The following is a 19,909-nucleotide window of genomic DNA, read 5'->3' on the forward strand; positions in this document are numbered from 1 at the left end:
TGCTCCTTCCTCTCCTTCCCGCGCAGGCCGCTGCCCGGAGCCCCAGCCTCGCCACCATGAGACTCCCGCGGGCGTGCCTGCTGCTCTGCGCTCTGGTCGTGAGCAACTGCGAGGTAAGCGGCGTCCCTGCTTTGACTCATGACGGTGGGAGGGGGCTTGCACGACCCCCCAGAACAGCGCCAGGGGAAGGAAGGGGCTGATAGGGAGCTGGTGCGTCCCTCCCATCCCCCCGATTCCATCCACTGCAGGGCCAGACCCGCGGGGAAAGGGGACAGGTGTGGCCGAGGGGGCCTTGAGAACCAAGGGAGTTGCAGGTTGGAGAGGAAGAAGCCCTTGCAACGTCCCCAGCCTGCTGTCACCTGATCTGTGAAGCTTGCTTGAGTCAAGCCACTTCTCTTCTCTGGAAACCCATGATCGACCTTCCATTTGAGGGCTAGTAGATAGGACCGGGGTGAGGAGAGAGGGAGCTGTAGGGAAGGATGAGTTTTGGGACTGGGGCCAGTTTATCCACACCCTGAGGCCCCCCGGCGTGTGGGGCCTTTGGTGACCGTTCCCCTCCCCTTATCTTTTCCAGGACAGCCGTGCAGACTCTGGAGCATGTGAGTACCGTCCCTTGCACAATATCTGGCTGCACAAACATCTTGGAGAAGCGTCGGGAGACGGCCCTTCCCTGTCCCTGATGCAGGGCTGGCTCCCCCGCTTACCTCCTCCCTGCTCCTGCTTACTCACCCCCGCCTTTGTGATTTTCAGCAAGCTGTGGCTGTCTGAATGGAGGAACATGTGTGTCCTACAAGTACTTCTCCAACATTCATCGATGCAACTGCCCAAAGAAATTCCAGGGGGAACACTGTGAGATAGGTATGGAGATCCTACTCTGTCTGGAAGGAGGAGGGGGCACAAGAGATTTGGGGGCAGGGAGAGATGAGTTGGATGCAAGAGCAGGCAGGGGGTAGGAGGTGGAGGTGGAGTGGGGGGGCAGCATCCCTATGCAATGTGATAGACACATTGGGTCCTACCAGCACAGGATGACCTCGGACCCTAACGGACCTAGTGATAGACGGCTGCGCCCTCAGCACTGGGAGGGCAGAGTCAAACACGTAAACACACATTGCTTGTAAGCTGTGGCTGCACACATGTGAAGTAGGAGGGAAGGAGACTTTTTCTGGTGTCTTCCGCCAGGCCTGAAGTCACGGAGGCCTGGCAGGATCTCTGAAATGCCTGCCTGAACCTCCTCCTCTTTCTGATATTCTCTCATCCTCAAATCCTTCCATAGATACGTCGGCCACTTGCTACCAGGGAAATGGTCATTCTTACCGAGGGACGGCCAACACCGGCTTCACGGGCCGGCTTTGCCTGCCCTGGAACTCTGCCAATGTCGTTCTGAAAACGTACCATGCCCACAGACCTGATGCCCTCCAGCTGGGCCTGGGGAAACACAATTACTGCAGGTGAGGTGGGGGCAGCAAGCACCTTCCCCATGGCCTCACAGAGCCCTTCTGAACAAGCCCTTGTGCTCCCAGAGTGCTGGCCATAACGTGAGAATAGCCAGGCCTCTGGTTGAGTCTTTCTTGGAGGGGAGGATGCAGGAAAGACATTCTGTGTGGAAATGACACCCCTCTCCCGTCTGTGTTGCCAGGAACCCAGACAACCAGAGAAAGCCCTGGTGCTATGTGCAGGTTGGCCGAAATCAGCATATCCAAGAGTGCATGGTGAACGACTGCTCTGCAGGTGAGTGTCACCAACCTGTTTAGGATAGTGGGTGAAAGGGGACATATTCCTATATCCCCTTATTCCATCACAGGAGGGATGAGGATGGAGGCTTGCCTGGCCTCCCAAAACTGGGAGGTCAGAGGATGAGGAGAGGGACACTTTATCCTACCTATCTTCCTAAGACACCCCCCTCTTTCTCCTCCAGGAAGAGATCCTCCTGCAAACGCAGGGTTTCAGTGTGGTCAGAAGGCTCTGAGGCCCCGCTTTAAGATTGTCGGGGGAAGATTCACCAACACTGAGGACCAGCCTTGGTTTGCAGCCATCTATAGGAAGCACCGTGGAGGTTCTGTCACCTACGTATGCGGTGGCAGCCTCATCAGTCCTTGCTGGGTGGTCAGCGCCACACACTGCTTCATGTACGTCCCTCTGTCTCTTCTCCCTGGCCCTCCTGCCCTACCCCAGACACATCCCTTTCCCCTTCCCGGCAAACGATTTCACTTCAATTCTACCCTCTCAAGCCCTTTCTTATGGCCCAGAGCCCTGGGGACAAGTCATGCTCCAAGGTCACTGTGGTGGGAGGGCTCGGAAGTGACAGGACCTCCTTTCCCACAGTAATAACCCAAAGAAGCAGGACTACATTGTCTACCTGGGTCGGTCAAAGCTGAACGCCAACACCCGGGGCGAGATGAAGTTCGAGGTGGAAAAGCTCATCTTGCATGAGGACTACAGCGCGGACACTCTTGCTCACCACAATGATATAGGTGAGTGGAAAACCCTCATGCGCTATCATGATGATGACCCAGAGAGGAGGGGTTCAAAAAGAGACTCAAGAGGGAGGTTGAGGTTGCAGGGGAACTTTAGACGGCTGCGCCCTCAGCACTGGGAGGGCAGAGTCAAACACGTAAACACACATTGCTTGTAAGCTGTGGCTGCACACATGTGAAGTAGGAGGGAAGGAGACTTTTTCTGGTGTCTTCCGCCAGGCCTGAAGTCACGGAGGCCTGGCAGGATCTCTGAAATGCCTGCCTGAACCTCCTCCTCTTTCTGATATTCTCTCATCCTCAAATCCTTCCATAGATACGTCGGCCACTTGCTACCAGGGAAATGGTCATTCTTACCGAGGGACGGCCAACACCGGCTTCACGGGCCGGCTTTGCCTGCCCTGGAACTCTGCCAATGTCGTTCTGAAAACGTACCATGCCCACAGACCTGATGCCCTCCAGCTGGGCCTGGGGAAACACAATTACTGCAGGTGAGGTGGGGGCAGCAAGCACCTTCCCCATGGCCTCACAGAGCCCTTCTGAACAAGCCCTTGTGCTCCCAGAGTGCTGGCCATAACGTGAGAATAGCCAGGCCTCTGGTTGAGTCTTTCTTGGAGGGGAGGATGCAGGAAAGACATTCTGTGTGGAAATGACACCCCTCTCCCGTCTGTGTTGCCAGGAACCCAGACAACCAGAGAAAGCCCTGGTGCTATGTGCAGGTTGGCCGAAATCAGCATATCCAAGAGTGCATGGTGAACGACTGCTCTGCAGGTGAGTGTCACCAACCTGTTTAGGATAGTGGGTGAAAGGGGACATATTCCTATATCCCCTTATTCCATCACAGGAGGGATGAGGATGGAGGCTTGCCTGGCCCCCCAAAACTGGGAGGTCAGAGGATGAGGAGAGGGACACTTTATCCTACCTATCTTCCTAAGACACCCCCCTCTTTCTCCTCCAGGAAGAGATCCTCCTGCAAACGCAGGGTTTCAGTGTGGTCAGAAGGCTCTGAGGCCCCGCTTTAAGATTGTCGGGGGAAGATTCACCAACACTGAGGACCAGCCTTGGTTTGCAGCCATCTATAGGAAGCACCGTGGAGGTTCTGTCACCTACGTATGCGGTGGCAGCCTCATCAGTCCTTGCTGGGTGGTCAGCGCCACACACTGCTTCATGTACGTCCCTCTGTCTCTTCTCCCTGGCCCTCCTGCCCTACCCCAGACACATCCCTTTCCCCTTCCCGGCAAAGGATTTCACTTCAATTCTACCCTCTCAAGCCCTTTCTTATGGCCCAGAGCCCTGGGGACAAGTCATGCTCCAAGGTCACTGTGGTGGGAGGGCTCGGAAGTGACAGGACCTCCTTTCCCACAGTAATAACCCAAAGAAGCAGGACTACATTGTCTACCTGGGTCGGTCAAAGCTGAACGCCAACACCCGGGGCGAGATGAAGTTCGAGGTGGAAAAGCTCATCTTGCATGAGGACTACAGCGCGGACACTCTTGCTCACCACAATGATATAGGTGAGTGGAAAACCCTCATGCGCTATCATGATGATGACCCAGAGAGGAGGGGTTCAAAAAGAGACTCAAGAGGGAGGTTGAGGTTGCAGGGGAACTTGAAGACCCTACTTTACACAACAAAGGCAGCAGTGGGCAAGGGTTAGGGTGCTCCCCTGTAGAGTCCCTGAATTTCCAAACAGGTAGCCCTCCCTGGGTGGCAGTGGCCCTGTGGGCAGTGGCTTAGGCTGGGATGCCCCTTCCTTTGTTGGAGGCAGACTCTGTCCCAGGATAGAGAACTTTGACGGAGCATTGGGCTGAATTTCAGCCCATCTACCTCAGTCAGGGCTTTTCGTAGGAAAAAAACCAACGCCCTCGTACAGCTGTATGCAGTAGCCCTGGCTGCCCACGCCTTTGTCCGTGGCTGCAACAAAGCCCATGAGGCATGGGACAAGGGAAACTTGTTTCATCCTACCAGCACACCTCCCGGGATGACCTCTGACCCTAACTGACTGAGGGATGGACAGCTGCTCCCTCAGCATTTGGAGGGCAGAGATGGTGACTGCCTGACCAGGTGGTGATCTTTCCCCTCTGACCCCTTCCCCCTCCCCCAGCCTTGCTGAAGATCATTTCCATCTCGGGCCAGTGCGCACAGCCATCCCGGTCCATACAGACCATCTGCCTGCCCCCCATGGATGGGGATGCTCGTTCCGGCACAAGCTGTGAGGTCGCTGGCTTCGGAAAAGAGAACACCTGTAAGTGACCTTTGGGACTGGCTGAGGGGTCCTGGGGAAGTGGTGTCAGCTGGAAGTGAGTGCAGCTTGATTAAGGGAGGACTGTGGAGGTAGAAAAGGAGCATCGTGGAGGTAGCAGATGAGTCCAGAGATGGAGTGGGGATCACTGTTTAGGGAATGATGAACCATAAAGGTAAATAAGTGGAGGGTGAGGGGCTATAACTGGGCTAAAAACTCAGATTTGGGTGGAAAAAGAGTAGGGGCTTTCCCTGGTAGGAATACTTTTTGGTCCCCTCCCTGGCAGAGGGTCCCATTAGAAGGGCTGGGCAGACACAGCTTAACATAAAAATCTCCATGTTTCTTCCATCTAGCTGACTACCTCTATCCAGATCAGCTGAAAATGACTGTGGTGGAACTGGTTTCCCACCGGGAGTGTCAGCAGCCCCACTACTATGGCTCTGAAGTCACCACCAAAATGCTGTGTGCTGCTGACCCAGCGTGGACAACAGATTCTTGCCAGGTGAGAGTTCTAAGCATCTCTCTCCATGATCCCCACCTCTCTCCAGGGCTCCTGAGCCTCTGCAGCCAAAGCCATAGGAAGCCAGAATCAGGGGCTCAAGTTTTAGGTTTAAACCAATTCTTACGTTTTTACCAAACACTTGTCAGCCTCTCTCTGTGCTAGGCGCTTCAGGTGGCGGGAGAGAGGAGGACTAAGAAGAAACAGTAGAACATAATGTAGCTCAGTGTTCAGAGTGTGGTGTTGATGATAAATGATCAGATGTTTAGGGGAGGGAGCTGAGTGCCAACTAGATGGTCACGGAGGGGAGGCTGTAAAGAGGATGTGGCTCAATAGGGATTTGAGGAGGCAGAGGGAAGACTGGAGAGCATTTCAGTTGCAAGATACAAAAATGAGAGTGAGCACAGCATATTCCAGGATGGGAGAGAGATAGGGTCTGGGAATATCGGTGGAATAGTGGCAGATAGTAGGGCTTTGAAAGCCAACCAGAGGATTTTGAACTTGATATGGTAGGAAATGGGGAGTCCCTAAGGACTTTGATTTTGGAAAGCTCTCCCGTCTATCTTGGGTATAACTGGGTCGTAGGATCCGATGGCCCCCTTCCAGGGCTTTAGAAAAATCACATTTTATTAATCATTAACTTCTAATTAATTAATCATTAATTTATAACTTCTTCCAGGGCTCACTTTTTGTGTTTTTGGCTTAACAGGGAGACTCAGGGGGGCCCCTGGCCTGCCCCGTTCAAGACCGCATGACTCTGACTGGGATTGTGAGCTGGGGCCGCGAATGTGCCATGAAGGACAAGCCAGGTGTCTACACGAGGGTCTCACACTTCCTGTCCTGGATCCGCACTAACACCGGGGAAGAGAATGGCCTAGCCCCCTGAATGGCCTAGCCCTCTGGGGGCCCCCAGGGAGCCAAGGGAGGAGAGGAGCATCACCCACTCCCACGCTGACCGTCATTTTTGCAGTAGCTCCATCTGCACCAGCCACATATAAGGAAGAGACTGAGGAAGATAGGCTCTGCAGAGATGGTTTTGCTTGTGCTGCCCACCAGGGTGAGCAGCAATGGCTTTATCCGCAGATTCAGGACTGGGTGCTGGATGCCCAGATCCCCTCTGGCCAGGATGGAGGGGTGGTCCTGGTCCAGGATGGTACTGACCAGTAGTTTGTCTTTTTCTGGATTAAAGCCTTCTGGAGATAAACATGACATCTTCTATGCATGGGAAGGAGAGGTAGCTCCCCCAACAGAGGGCATTCATGAGGCCTATTATTGGGAAATGAATCATTTCCCAATTAGGAAGTGTAACAGAACTGAGGTGTCTTGAGGGAGCTTGGTCAATGTGGGAACAGTGGTTTGGGGAGCAGGGACATTAATAACTTGAGGGTAGGGCTCTGACATTCCATGAATGTATCAGGAAACATTATCTATGCATGTGTATATTTGCACACTTATGTTCAGGCTGTGAGGAGTCAGAATGAAGTAAGAGCTGGTGTTCCTGTGTCTAATTGTAAGTCTAGATATTTCCCTAAACTGTATGGACTGTGATGCCACATAGAATGACCAGTCAGGAGAGGTCATGGGTCACTCCTGGGGCCTCTTGGGTCTCCAATGTGATGCTGCCTAGGAATGTATCATTCTGGGCATGGCTCGTGACCAGCATTACAATTTCAGTTTCACTTTCACATAAACGTCCCTTTCTTGGAGAGTTGTCCCTTCTGACCTATCAGCCAAATGCATCCAATCCTCACTGAGTGGGGTGAGGACCACTCCTGTACACTGAATATTTAATAATTATATTCTGCTATTTTTATTTATATCTATTTTTATAATTTTGAATAAAGATGATTAATAAAATGTGATTTTTCTAAAGACTTTCGTTCTCCCCCGGTGTTGGTATGGGAGGGAGTTGGGGAGCATAAAAAGCAGAGAATGACCATGGTGGCATGTACCTCAGAGTTTCTTTGGGGGCTGCATCTCTGGAGTTAATGAGGCTTTGGGAAGTAGCTAGGAGAGTTCTAGGTTAGGCCCTCCATGGCACATAGGTACAAAAGGAGTTGTAAGCCAGGGACCCGCAGTTGGGTCAATGGTGGCAGGCTGGGTATCGACCCCAATGGCCTCCTTGGCCTGATGCTTTTGCGCAGCGCACATCTTATACAGCTGCATGGTGATCCTCTTTAGTGTTAGTCTCACCGTATTCTCTGCACTCTGCCCCCAACAACCCCAGGGCTGACCTCAACCAAGCAGAGCACCTGTATGAGTGAAAATTATTGATCCCAAACCCAGCTCAGCTCGAGTCTGTTGGCATTCAGGGAACAGAAAACGTAACTGCCCATTAACTGTGGGGCTGGTGCTGAGTTTTCTCAACCTGTTCATGGAGCTCCTGACCTGCCATTGCTATTCCTACGGTCAGGTGGCTCAGAGTCTGACGCTGGTTGGTATCCTAATGGAGGTGAGCATATATTTTGAACCAAACATCAGCTTCTAAAGAACGAGAGTATAGAAGGCAGGCTGGGAGAGAGGGTTGGATGCCCAAATACTGGAGTTTCCAAGCGGTGTTAATGGGTTTGGCAGTGTTTCTTACCCAAGTCACCTGAGAGCCTTTTAAAAAAATAGACGTGCCTATATTCCACCCACAGAGATTGTGATGCAGGTCAGGGCTCGTGCCAGGCTTTGTGGGTTTGAAAAGCTCAGGTGTTTCCGATAAGCACCTGAGTGAATATCTTTTGGGGGCAATTGGCCAGATTATGTGAAGTGCCCAGTAAATTCAAGATGTGGCCAGCGTGTGTTCTCTGCATAAACAGTTTCCTGCATGGGGTTTGGGGGTGCCAGGTCTCCTGGGCTCCCTAGGGCCCCGGGAGGGCAAGGACCCAGCGTATTCAGCTTTTTGTTTTTGGAAAGTTGGCTGATACCTTTATTGCTTTGGGGGTGGAGGGAGCTCAGGAGCTCTTGGTGGGACAGCACTTCCTCCTCACCTTCACGGGCTTCTGGCTGCACAGGGTGCAGCTGTCCCTGTGCATGGCGGCCAGGGGCCGATCCGGGTGGTAATTGTTCCTGTGGATCACGTGCCGGACCCTGCGCTCTTGTCGATGGTGGTCCGCATGTAGGAGGTGGCCAGTTTTAACTACCCGATTCTCCACTTCATGACGACCACACCTTTGCCGTGGGCCGCAGGCTCCACGCCCACTGTCTTGTGGTGAATCACCCTGTTGTAGCGAAAGGAGTTGTGGGCTTTCGGATTATTGGGTTCACATCTGCTTGTTCCTCTTGATCAGAAGCTGATGGACCATCCACTGCAGGTGGAAGGAAAGCGCCCAAATATTCAGTCTTTAATCCCCATAGTCTAGCACGTTGTCCTATTCAGTAAGATGTAGTGGTTTCAGAGCATGGATTTTGGAGTCAGGTGGCCAGGACTGGAATCCTGGCTCTAACACTAGCTGTGTGATTTAGGAAAGAATCTTAACCTCTCTGTGCCCCTGTTTCCTCATCTGTAAAAGAGGTAATACTATTTCCCTCCTGGGATTATTATAAGGATTCATGAGTTCATAAATCTCTCAGCATAATCCTGGCACCTAGTAAAGGCTCAAAAATAGTGGCTATTATTGCAAAGCCACTTAAATTCTTGGGGAACTGAATGGACCCTACTCCCCTCTACCACCCTAGGATGGCATTGGTGTGTTTTGGGTGAGCTGAAACACACCAATGCAGTGTGAGGAGAGAAAAGGAGTGCTGTGAAGCTAAGGGGCCCAGCCCAGACTGAGTTGCTGCTCAACCTCTGCATTCCCCCCCAGGGGCCAAGCAGATCCTGTTCCAACTTGAGCAGCTCTAGCATCAGGGCTCACAGACACTGAAAACAGGAAGTGTGAGCTCCACTGGTTGGATTGAGCAATGACACTGCTAACTCTCTTCAGACCATTTCCCAGCCACCACCCCGACCCCCAGCCAGCGGCTGCCTCTTCCCTGAATTGTGACTGTCACTCAGGGCTGGCAGGCATCAGTGACTCCTCCACAACCAGTTTCGTGGCTCCAGATACCACCCTGTCCCTCACTGTGGGGACTGCCTCCTTCCAGTGCTCACCATGCGCTGGACACTGTACTAAGTTCTTCACGTATTGTCTGGTTGAAGCCTCACAAAGATCCTAGAGGGAAGGTGTTATCATTGGCCCCATTTTACAGTAGAGAAAATGGAGGCACAGAGAGGTTGAGTGACTTGCTTAAGGCAATGCAGCTGGCAAGCGGCAGAGCCAGGCGGCTGTCCGCAGAGTGCCCAAGCCAAGCACTGTGACATCTGACCTGTCAGCAGGGCCCTCCTTCCGAGGTCCCTGCTTCAAGGATGTTGGGGGTCCAGGGTCAGTGTATCAGAATTCCAACCCCCTACCTAGACTATAGTTCTTTCCTCTTAAAGGAGACCACACTGAGCCACCAGTTTCAAAGGAAAACCACCTTCTCGACTAACCTCAGCCCTTTTTGTTGAAACCTGATTTCATTGAAGTGGTTTCCGGTTTCACCGGAACTCCTCCTTCTGAAATATTCTATAGACCATTCCATTATCAGGACTCAACTTGATTTCCACTTACACTCTGTGTTCCTCAAACCAGCCCTCCACCACCACCACATCCCTGCGTGCCCCCCTCCAAACTCATCCCCGCTGTGTCCACCTTCTTCCCTAGCAGAAAACATTTGAGCCTTCCCTTTGAATCGGGCACAGTGAGAGAGAGATGTTGCTGAGCTGTTTTTAAAATAACAGTATTATTTTTAAAATTTAAAAATAAATAATTTTAAAACCGCAAAAAACAGTATTTGCCCTGGCGGTGTGGCTCAGTTGGTTGAGCATTGTCCCATGTACCATGGGGTCACTGACTCCATTCCCGGGTTGTGGCTTTGGTCTCCAGTAGGAGGCAGCTGATGGATGTTTCTCCCTCTCCCTTCTTCGCTCTCTAAAATCAGTACAAACATGTTCCTATTCGGTTTGGCTCAGTGGATAGAGTATCGGCCTGCAGACTGAAGGGCTCAGGGTTTGATTCCGGTCAAGGGTTGTGGGGGTCCCCAGTAGGGGGCATGTAGGAGGCAGCTGATGTTTCTATCTCTCTCTCCCTCTCCTTCCTCTCTGAAATCAATAAAAATATATTTAAAATAAATAAATAAAATGGTTATATTATATTAAAAAAATAAAAATCAATACAAACCTATTTGGGGGGAGAAAGTATGTATAAAGTGCATGGAATGATGATGAGAAAGCAAATAATTTTGCCTTGGGAAGTGAAGGAGGATTTTACAGAGGAGGTGGTATTTTACCTTGGTCTTCAAAGATTCAAAGAAAGTTGCCAAATAAGGAGAAGAAAGGCATTCTAGGCATAGGGCAGATCATGAAGATGTGAAAATGCAAGGAGTTCACAAGAAATGATGAATAAATTGCTGTGGTAGATAAAAGAGTTTGGGGAAATGAGCAGGCAGAGAGTACGTGCGTGTGTGTGGGAGGGTGGGGGTGAGGGGGGTAGGGGATTGCTGGTAGGGATCCTTAGGCAGGGCTTGTATTCAGTAGTAAGCTCCAGTACTGCTCAATCACTGAATAGCAGCTTTCCCAAGGTCCCCCCTATGTTGTCCCCTGCCACCCAGCTTCTCTGCACTTCTTTGGGATCCAGCAATCACAGAGTTAGTGCCTGGCAGGGGCCTCTGAGACCCCTCTCTGCTCCAGTTGCCATCAAAGTGTTGGTGCTCCGAAGTCCTGCTAGTAAAATATTTAGAATATCACCTCTTGCCCTCAGGTACTATTTCAAAATCTAGAAAGTTAATTAACGTTAGGGGTCATAAAAGGGTTTTGTTTTTTTCTTTAAAAATTTCCACTCAATTGTAAAAGTACTATAAATGTACAATGCTTCCACAGCACTCCACAGTCATTGTTAACATTTTTGGCTTCTTGGGTCTCCTTTGCAATCTCAACCTCCTCTGCTTGATTCTAAATATTGAGTCCCCAAGGTTTGATCCTACACTTTGAGGAAAGATGGAAGAACAAAATGGAGTCACTGTAGTCAAGCTGTTAAATTACTAAAATCAAGTAGGTTGAAGCATGAGGAAATTATTCTACTCTTACTTCAACAAACCTGGAAACTTAAACTTTTAAACTCTCCAATTATGCATGGAGATAATCTCTCTCTCTCTCTCTTTCTCTCTCTCTCTCTATCTCTATCTCTTATCTCTATTTGTCTCTGTATCTCTATCTGTACCTATATGTACATCTATATCTATCTCCTATAGATAACCCTCTGATTACCTTTCTTTTCCAACCAAACATCCTATATAATAAAAGGCTAATATGCAAATTGTCCCCTTGGGAGTTTGACCCACCAGGAGTTCAACCGCTCGCTATGACATATGCTGACCATCATGGGGTGGCATGAAATGAAGGAAGGCCCCGGCTGGCAGCCAAAAGGCCCCAATTGGCCCTGATTGCCAGCCAGGCCTACGGACACTACCCATGCATGAATTTCATGCATTGGGCCTCTAGTATCCTATATAATAAAGAGCTAATATGCTAATTAGACAGAACAGCTGAACGACCTTGCAGATGTCCTTCCAGACGACCTTCCAGATGAAGCTGGGGCTTCGAGGGCTGGCTGAGGCAGCCGGGGCTGTGAGGGCCGAGCCCCTTGCACGAATTTCGTGCATCGGGCCTCTAGTTTCATATAAAAACCCATTAATATACAAACTGTAATCACCAACAGCATCCACCTAGTAGCGAAGGAACAGGGAACATGGCAGAGTATGACAAGGGAAGGAGGTTTTCAGGGTCCCTACTGTTTCCCATGCCTGCAATCTCTCTATTACCTGTGAGAGCATGAGGTCTTAGCAGAGGGCAGATCAAGGCAGCCAGAGGCCGTGGGGCCCTGATGCCAACACAGACAGAGCACGGTAAGCTACCCTACATGCCATCTCCCCATAGTGGCAGCCTCCAGGGAAACCCAGATCCAGTAAGGAGGTAACAAGAAGGTGGTTGTGACTGAGAGGAGAGTCGACATCATTCCTCAGCAGCTTGCTGATCACACGTTTGGAAACAGAGTTTCCCAGGGGCTGCTGGATTGAAAAAACATAAAAACTGTTCTGGGAAAAGGACAGAAATTGTATCCGAGTTTACCTTCTAAACCAGGTTCCTTGTGACTCCAGAAAGCTGGGTAGACCTACTTAGATGTTTGGGAAGGGAAAGAAATGACCGAGCCTTTGGCCCAACAGGGCTGGAACCATTGACCAGGAAAGCCTCAAGGCAGGCCAGGGAGGTCTGTGGGAAGAGCTCTGGGTCAATGGTACTTATATGGGAGCCTGGTGACACAATGGCCTATGTGTGGAAGAGAGAAAAGACACAAGTTAGAGAGAATTAAGAACTAAAGTACCTGCTTTTTATAGGCCTGGGCAGTAAAGGTGAGATAATCCTTCTGGACTGAGGCTGGGAGAGACCTGAGGCCCGATCTTTCCTCAGGGACAAGTTTGACAGGCCTGAATGTAGTTGACAGCCCAAGTCCTCCTGATGGCCCCACAGGACTCCAGGAGGCCTGACTGCCCCTCCAGATGTGTTGGGAGACTGGCCGTAGTCCTAGCTGGGCTCAGGTAGGGCCTGGAATCCCCCACTTGGACCCCAGTTAGATGCAGTCCATGGAGCTCTCTGGGAGGAGGCCACGGATGCAGCCAGGGAGCCCCAGGCCCTGGACAAGGATACAGTTGATGGGGAGGCTGCTGCTTAGGGTGGGGTCCTGGTTCTCTACGGCCTCCAGCCTGTCTGTGTTGTTGTCCCAGTTGATATGGAAACGGGTCACCCGGGGATTCGTGGTCAAGATGTTCCTTTGGAGCTGAGAGAAGTCTGGCTTTGGGGGTGGGTTCTCCCCCAATTCTGGGTCAGAGTACTCATTGACATAGTAGCCCACACAGGTGAACTCTTGGCCACAGGAGGTGCAGGTGACAAGGACCACCGTCACACCAATAGCATCTTAGGGATGAGGGATGGGTTGAAAGCATCAGCCTGAAAGAGGAACGTGTCTCCCTGCTGGGATAGGACAACCAGCATGGAGTCTATTTGATCAAACTCCTCTCAGCTGAGCCAACATAAATGATCTTCCACTCTAGGTCTTGGCCATCGCCTTGCCAGGTCCCGGCTCAGCCGAGGCTGGGGCCAAGCCCACATCTGGGTCCTATGGGTCAGCGGACAGCGTTGCCCAGGGAACCTCCTGCCGTCTCTGTTGGTGGACTGAAGTGCCTGGTGACCTTTAGAAGGACTTGGGAAACAAGTTCACATGACATTTATTATCTAGGCCTTCCGGACAACCTGCAAGATTTTCATCCTGGACCAATTTAGAAGCTAAGAATGCAGGACTGATTCTTCTCAAGAGCGCACCTTTTACTATAAGAACTCTCGGCTTTTCCTTCTTTCTTGGACACCCTGGGCCCTGCCTCGTTGTGTTTTTGGTTTGCAAACACTAAGGCTTTCGAGCAAAAGCCTCCTGACTCTTTTGTGCTCTGTTGACAACCTTCTCCTCTTTTCACCCTCAACTTCTTCCCACAGTCTCATTCACACCCAGGCTTAAATTACCACCAATAAACAAATGCTTATCTCCAGCCAGACTTTTCCTCTAAACTTCAGACTCTTATTTTTCATCGCCTACTTGCCACCCCCTTTTAGGCATCACACATAAGGCACCTCAAACTCAGCCTGCCCCAAACTGGCCCTGTCTCAGGTGCCAACCTGATGGACTGCTTTCATCACTCTGTCTCGGGTGTTGACAGCACCTCCATTCACATCCAGAAATCTAGGAGTCATTCTGATGCTTCTTCCCGCTCACCTCCTCATTCCATCCATTACCAAGGCCTGACAATTTGCCGAACATCTCTTGACGTCATCCATTTCTCTCCATTTTCACTACCACCGTCAACGTTTGTCTGGACTGCCACAACAGCTTCCCAACTGGCCTCCCCCACTGATTTGATCTCTCCTTCCTCCCCTCCCCACAGCACCACCAACCCTTTCTTTACACCTGACATGAAAAATCTTTTGAAAATGCAAATGTGCTTAATGCCTCCTTGTGCTCCTGGCTGGCCAACTTGGGTGGGTCTGGCCCCTACTTCTTCTCTAGCTCCACTGGGCATCAGGCTCTCCCAGTCTTGCCCTGCTCAGCTATTCTCTTCCTGGGCAGTCCCCCTCTCACCACAGCGCCCCGGTTCCTGATGTTCCTTCTGTCGGGGACTTTCTTTCTGACGTTCTTTAACTAGTTAAGTTCCTCCTCTTGCTTCAGAAATCATTTCTTCAAGGAAGACTTTCCTAGGTTGCCCGTATCTATAGAGAATCCTGCTATTTTGTCTACAGTCTCATTATAGTATAAGATTATTACCTCTTCGATGCTCTTGTCACGGTTGCAATTTTACCTTTGCTGCATCATTACTTGATTAGTGTATGCTTTCCCTCAGCAAATTGTAACCTCAGTGAGGGATAGTGTGTTTTTCACCACTGTATCCCAGCTGATGTCTGGGGATGGGGTCTAGAATAAGGCAGGCATCACGTAAATATTTATTGAATGAATGCATTCTGATGTATTTCTTTCCATTTGTTTCCTCTATCTGCCTACTTTTACAGAGCTGTGTTCACACTCTCTAGATAGTTTTGTATCCTGTCCTTATCCTTTGACTATTTTGTCACAGGTGTTTTCCTATGGTATTGCAAATATCTCCAAGCCCTAGGTACACAACATAGTTAATAATAACACTCATCCAACCTACCTTTCTGAATTGAGGCATCACAGGTAAAGTATGCGAACGCTCTAGTGTACATATGAGACACTATTTGCATTTAAAAGAAAATGTGGGTGAAGTTTGTCCCCGGTGCCCTCTCCATCCTTGGGCATTTTTTTTTTCAGTGCCCTTGTTCTGCTTGGTCACCTCGTTAAGGCTAAAATAACTCATTAACTTTAATATGCTACCAGTCCAAGGAGGTTTGCATTTTTTTTAAAGGCTTCTAAAAGAAGGGCACTCATTCCTAGTTGATGAAGTTTGGGGGCTGGGAAAGCACTCAGGATATTAATTTATCATTGATTCACCCTTCACTCAGTCATGTAACAAACACTCATTGAGAGTTGGCCATGGGCCGGGCACTGTGCTGTGTACTGGGTGTGGAGACAAAAGCCCAAGTCTCAGTGGGCTAAAGGTCAAGTGGGGGAACAGATAACTAAGTGATTACGGTGAGAACATTGCTATGAGGAAGATGTGCAAGATGGTCATGGAGGGCTAAGAGCACGTTCCGCACAGAGGAAACAGCATGTGCAAAGAGGTGATGAGGCTGGTGGGATTGGTGAGGCTACAACCTAAGGGGCTAGAGGACCTGGAGTGCCACACGAAGGACTATAGACCTTATTGTGATGGGGAGTCTTTCAAAAGTTTGGGGCGTGTGGCAGCAGTGTGAAAGGTTGGTTAAAGGAAGATTCTCAGGCCTAGATGAGACTACGGGCAGGGAATACCAGTTCAGAAACTACTACAGTTAGCCAGGAGCTGAAGAGTGTCTGAGCCTGGGCACTGGCAGGAAGGTAGAAGGGGAGGGTACAGATATGGGCAGATTTTATGGAGACAGAATAAACTTGGTGCCAGGCTGAAGGTATAAGGAGAGTATCATTTGGTTTAGCCTCCTGGCTTCAGACAGATATGATACTGCCTACGTTTACAGGAGTTTTCACCATAAGTGATTTTCCTAAAGCCATATCTAGCAGGTAGCTGATGAATCCAGAGTTAACTACAGGCGGACTTTTAGGGATCACTATCTACAGGGCACCCCAGACCTGCTGAGGACCTCAGTGACTGTCCACTCAATTGGAGAACTTCCTTGTCACCATCATCACCAAATGACGATGTCATCCAAACCTTCAGGGGTTCATGTTTTTTTGTGTTGTTTTTTTAAACACCAGGTCTGTGACAGTGGTTCTGACTCCAGGAATTTCTCCAAACCCCCCAGTTCTGCTATATCTTGTCAGTAAATTGGTGGATTGGCCTGTGGGTGATAAGGGGATTAGCAGGCACTAGATCTGGTTCATTGGCTTCTGGCTTCCTAGACCTGAGAAGTGACTTCCCTATGAAAGTGAAGTGGATTTTGTAAGAACGCTGGTATTGGGGAGTCCAGTCCAATCCCTTCAGCCCCCTTTTCTGTGATCTGCAAATTGACCTTAATTTCTCTTACAAACAAAAACAGTCTCTTTAGCTCTCTCTCCAGAGCGTGTGTATACGCTGGTGTCACTGCCGTTGGTAAGCAGGACACAATAGCTCCAGTTTGGCTTTTCCCATGATTAGCTTGGTGACAAGGGTCAGCTCCAACCTCGGGTTTTCTCTTATTCCTCACTCACCTGCACACCCTTTACCACCAGAAGCTGAGAGGCTCAGCCAGGGAAGCTTTAAGCTCTTGAGTGCTGGTGGGTCCTGCGGGGGCTGGATATATATGTGACGCTAACAGCTATTGATCAGATAACTTGTCTTCTCCACTGGAATTTGGCCCCTGTCCCTGGCCTTAGAGGGCTATTAGAATTATGCCAGGATGCCCAGTGGTGAGCTTATCAGAAGTTCTTCTTTGACAGGCCCTTTCTTTTTAATTGATTGATTTTATTTTTTATTAAAAATATATTTTATTGATTTTTTTACAGAGAGGAAGGGAGAGAGATAGTTAGAAACATCGATGAGAGAGAAACATCCATCAGCTGCCTCCTGCACACTTCCTACTGGAGATGTGCCCGCAACCAAGGTACATGCCCTTGACCGGAATTGAACCCGGGGCCTTTCAGTCCATAGGCCGACGCTCTATCCACTGAGCCAAACCGGTTACGGCAATTGATTGATTTTAGAGAGGAGGAAGAGGAAGAGAGAGGGGGGAAGGAGAGAGAGAGAGAGAGAATTTGTTGTTCTTGTCACTTATGCATTCATCAGTTGATTCTTGTACATATGTGCCCTGACTAGGGATCAAACCTTGGCATGTTGGGACGATGCTCTAACCAACTGAACTACCCGGGCCAGGGCGACAGCCCCTTCCTTGTAGCTCCCTCAAATCAAGATTTCCTCAGACACTCCTCAGCCTTTTCTCCTTGGTTGGACTCTTTCATGGCTAAGAGATGAGGAAAAAGGATGGAGACACAGGGTGGGATAAATACTTCGTTTAGAACATCAATCAGAAATGGTGATTCTCCAAGTATGTTTCTCCCATCGGCAACTTCAGCGTCACCTGGCACTTGTTAGAAGTGCAAATTATCGGCCCCCACGCTAGAATATTAAACAGAAACTCTAGAGGTGGGGCCCAGCAATCTGTCTAACGAGCCCTCCAGTGATTTTGTTATGTACTCAAGTTCGAGAACCACTGATCTGAGGCTTTGATTCTCAGGTTTCAGTATAATTCTAAACCACCCGGGAAGCGTCTTAACCATAAACTGGCTAAACCAAGCTGGATTGGTGTCTGGGAAACTGTACTTTTAGCAAGCTCCCTAGGTTGAGAATGATTGATCTAAGGAATTCACCTTATGCCCTAACTGGTTTGGCTCAGTGGATAGAGTGCGGCCTGCAGACTGACAGGTCCCAGGTTCGATTCCAGTCAAGGGCATGTACCTTGGTTGTGGGCACATCCCCAGTAGGAGGTGTGCAGGAAGCAGCTGATCGATGTTTCTCTCTCACCGATGTTTCTAACTCTCTATCCTTCTCCCTGCCCCTCTGTAAAAAAAATCAATAAAAATATATTAAAAAAGAAAAAGAAAAAGGAATTCACCTTATCACTTACCTGAGTCAACCAGGGAGGGCTGTGGAGATGTCTCTCCAAGTTCCAAACGCCACCTGTATCTGAACCTCTGGGGAGCTTGTTAGAAAAGCAGGATCTGAGGATCAGATGTATTGAACGAGATTCTCTGGGCCTGAGACCCTGGCCTCCACAGTCCGAGTTCTCTGGGCGATTCGTAGGCGTGTGAAAGTTTGATAACCCGCGAGCAACAGATTGGCACGTGTTCTTTTTTAAAAATTTTTTAATACATTTATTATTGTGCAGCACCAGTTTTCCACTGATAAAAACAACAAAGACATAATATAAAAACAGGTAATGAGTCATAGTGAAATAGAATATATTAAAATCAATAAATTTTACCAATGGAAAATACAAATGGGACAAAGGTTTGTAAGGCGCTCATTGCCTAGAAATAGAAGCAATTCAAATATATTAAGAAAAATTAATACAAGTATAAATATGTTATAAGTTGAGTCTACCTGGTGTGCAATTATGCCGTGAGAAGGGGGTCAATTCTCCGAGTCCAGGGGATGCGATGGGAAAAACACGAGGAAGCCACGAGTCACAGATGTGCACCCTGGAAAAGCTCGCCCAGTCCTACTGGTGCCAGAGCACGTGGCCAGGACGAGCGTGGAGGCTGGGCTGTGTCCTTGGGAAAGTTCTGGGCAGCAGCTCTCCAGTGGATCCCACACCAGCAGCAGCTATTGTACTCCCAGCCCTGAGAACTGGCAGCAAGGTCACATGAGCCCTACTGGGTGCAGCCAGGACCTCAGAGTAGCCTGAGATGACACCCATGCGTGGTGGCCACGAAGGGAGCAGAGCCCAGGCCACCTCCCCAAGGTGGATGCTTAGAGGTGCGCCGACTCTGCACAAGAGCAACTGGCGGCGGAGACGCACTGACCAGCGCTTCTCGCTTGCACCCGCGTGGGCGCACACCCAGGTCCCCTCTGGTGGCCAGGACGAGCGTGGAGGCTGGGCTGTGTCCTTGGGAAAGTTCTGGGCAGCAGCTCTCCAGTGGATCCCACACCAGCAGCAGCTATTGTACTCCCAGCCCTGAGAACTGGCAGCAAGGTCACATGAGCCCTACTGGGTGCAGCCAGGACCTCAGAGTAGCCTGAGATGACACCCATGCGTGGTGGCCACGAAGGGAGCAGAGCCCAGGCCACCTCCCCAAGGTGGATGCTTAGAGGTGCGCCGACTCTGCACAAGAGCAACTGGCGGCGGAGACGCACTGACCAGCGCTTCTCGCTTGCACCCGCGTGGGCGCACACCCAGGTCCCCTCTGGTCCCGCGGCATCTGCACGACTTGGTGGGGACAGAATCCCTTAGAGATCCAGTAACTTGTAGAAGTCCTCATCGCTCTCATCCCAAGGTGTGCAGGAGAAAAAGAGGGCCTCGAAAGGGCTTCCGGGTGAGAGCAGCTCTGTGTATCCAGGGGTCACAACAGGGTCGGGAAAGAAATTGAAGGTATAGGGGCCCTGAGGCCCAACTGTGTCCTTGGCTGGAGCTGGAGCTGGAGCTGGAGCAGGTGCTGCGAGGACCACGCTTTGGGCACCCTGCTCAGGGTCCCACCAGGCGTGGATGGAGCTGAAGACTCAGGGTTCTGCTGCTGGGAACTCTTGGAAGGGGCTGTCTGGAGGGGGGCTGCAGAAACCTGGGCCAGCGCGGTGCAGGGAAGCGGCGGGGATCACCGGGCCAGCGGGGAACACAGGGCCGGTGGGGAGCACAATGTGGGCTGAGAACACTGGCTCCTCAGGGAACACAGGTGGGGAGGGCAGCACAAGGCCGGCAGTCAGCACTGGGCCGGCCAGGAGCACAGAGCGGGCTGGGAGCACTATGCCGGCAGGAAGCACAGGATTCTCCTGGGGCGCAGGGCCCGCAGGCGCAGGCACAGGCACAGGTGCGGGTGCGGGCGCGGGCGCGAG

The 19,909-nt window shown here is 50.6% G+C and overlaps 1 protein-coding gene and 2 pseudogenes across 2 annotated transcripts; 1 reads left to right on the forward strand and 2 right to left on the reverse strand.

The window, feature by feature from the left end:
- Nucleotides 1-7: 7 nt before the first annotated feature.
- Nucleotides 8-7,069, forward strand: PLAU (plasminogen activator, urokinase). Of its 2 annotated transcripts, none has more exons than XM_006760989.2 (10): nt 8-113; nt 575-599; nt 751-858; nt 1,274-1,448; nt 1,637-1,728; nt 1,916-2,126; nt 2,323-2,471; nt 4,576-4,716; nt 5,067-5,215; nt 5,922-7,069. In XM_006760989.2, the coding sequence occupies exons 1-10, from the start codon at nt 57-59 to the stop codon at nt 6,096-6,098; spliced, it is 1,284 nt and encodes a 427-aa protein (XP_006761052.1). In that variant the 5' UTR covers nt 8-56; the 3' UTR covers nt 6,099-7,069. The 2 variants fall into 2 exon arrangements, with proteins under 2 accessions (XP_006761052.1, XP_015417651.1); XM_015562165.1 differs by having other exon boundaries at nt 5,892-5,977.
- Nucleotides 7,070-8,118: 1,049 nt separating this feature from the next.
- On the reverse strand, nt 8,119-8,502 carry LOC107182672 (annotated as a pseudogene).
- A 4,341-nt stretch (nt 8,503-12,843) lies between these two features.
- LOC102773342 overlaps nt 12,844-19,909 on the reverse strand; it is a 7,582-nt pseudogene continuing 516 nt past the window's right edge.

This window comes from Myotis davidii, unplaced genomic scaffold, assembly GCF_000327345.1.
Source record: "Myotis davidii unplaced genomic scaffold, ASM32734v1 scaffold134, whole genome shotgun sequence".
Lineage (NCBI taxonomy): Eukaryota > Metazoa > Chordata > Mammalia > Chiroptera > Vespertilionidae > Myotis > Myotis davidii.

Excerpts from the sequence above, each read along its gene's own strand:
- PLAU (XM_006760989.2), top strand. The coding sequence starts at position 57 with ATGAGACTCCCGCGGGCGTGCCTGCTGCTCTGCGCTCTGGTCGTGAGC. Across the intron at positions 600-750 it reads CCGTGCAGACTCTGGAGCAT|CAAGCTGTGGCTGTCTGAAT; the intron begins GTGAGTACCGTC and ends TGTGATTTTCAG. Across the intron at positions 2,127-2,322 it reads AGCGCCACACACTGCTTCAT|TAATAACCCAAAGAAGCAGG; the intron begins GTACGTCCCTCT and ends CCTTTCCCACAG.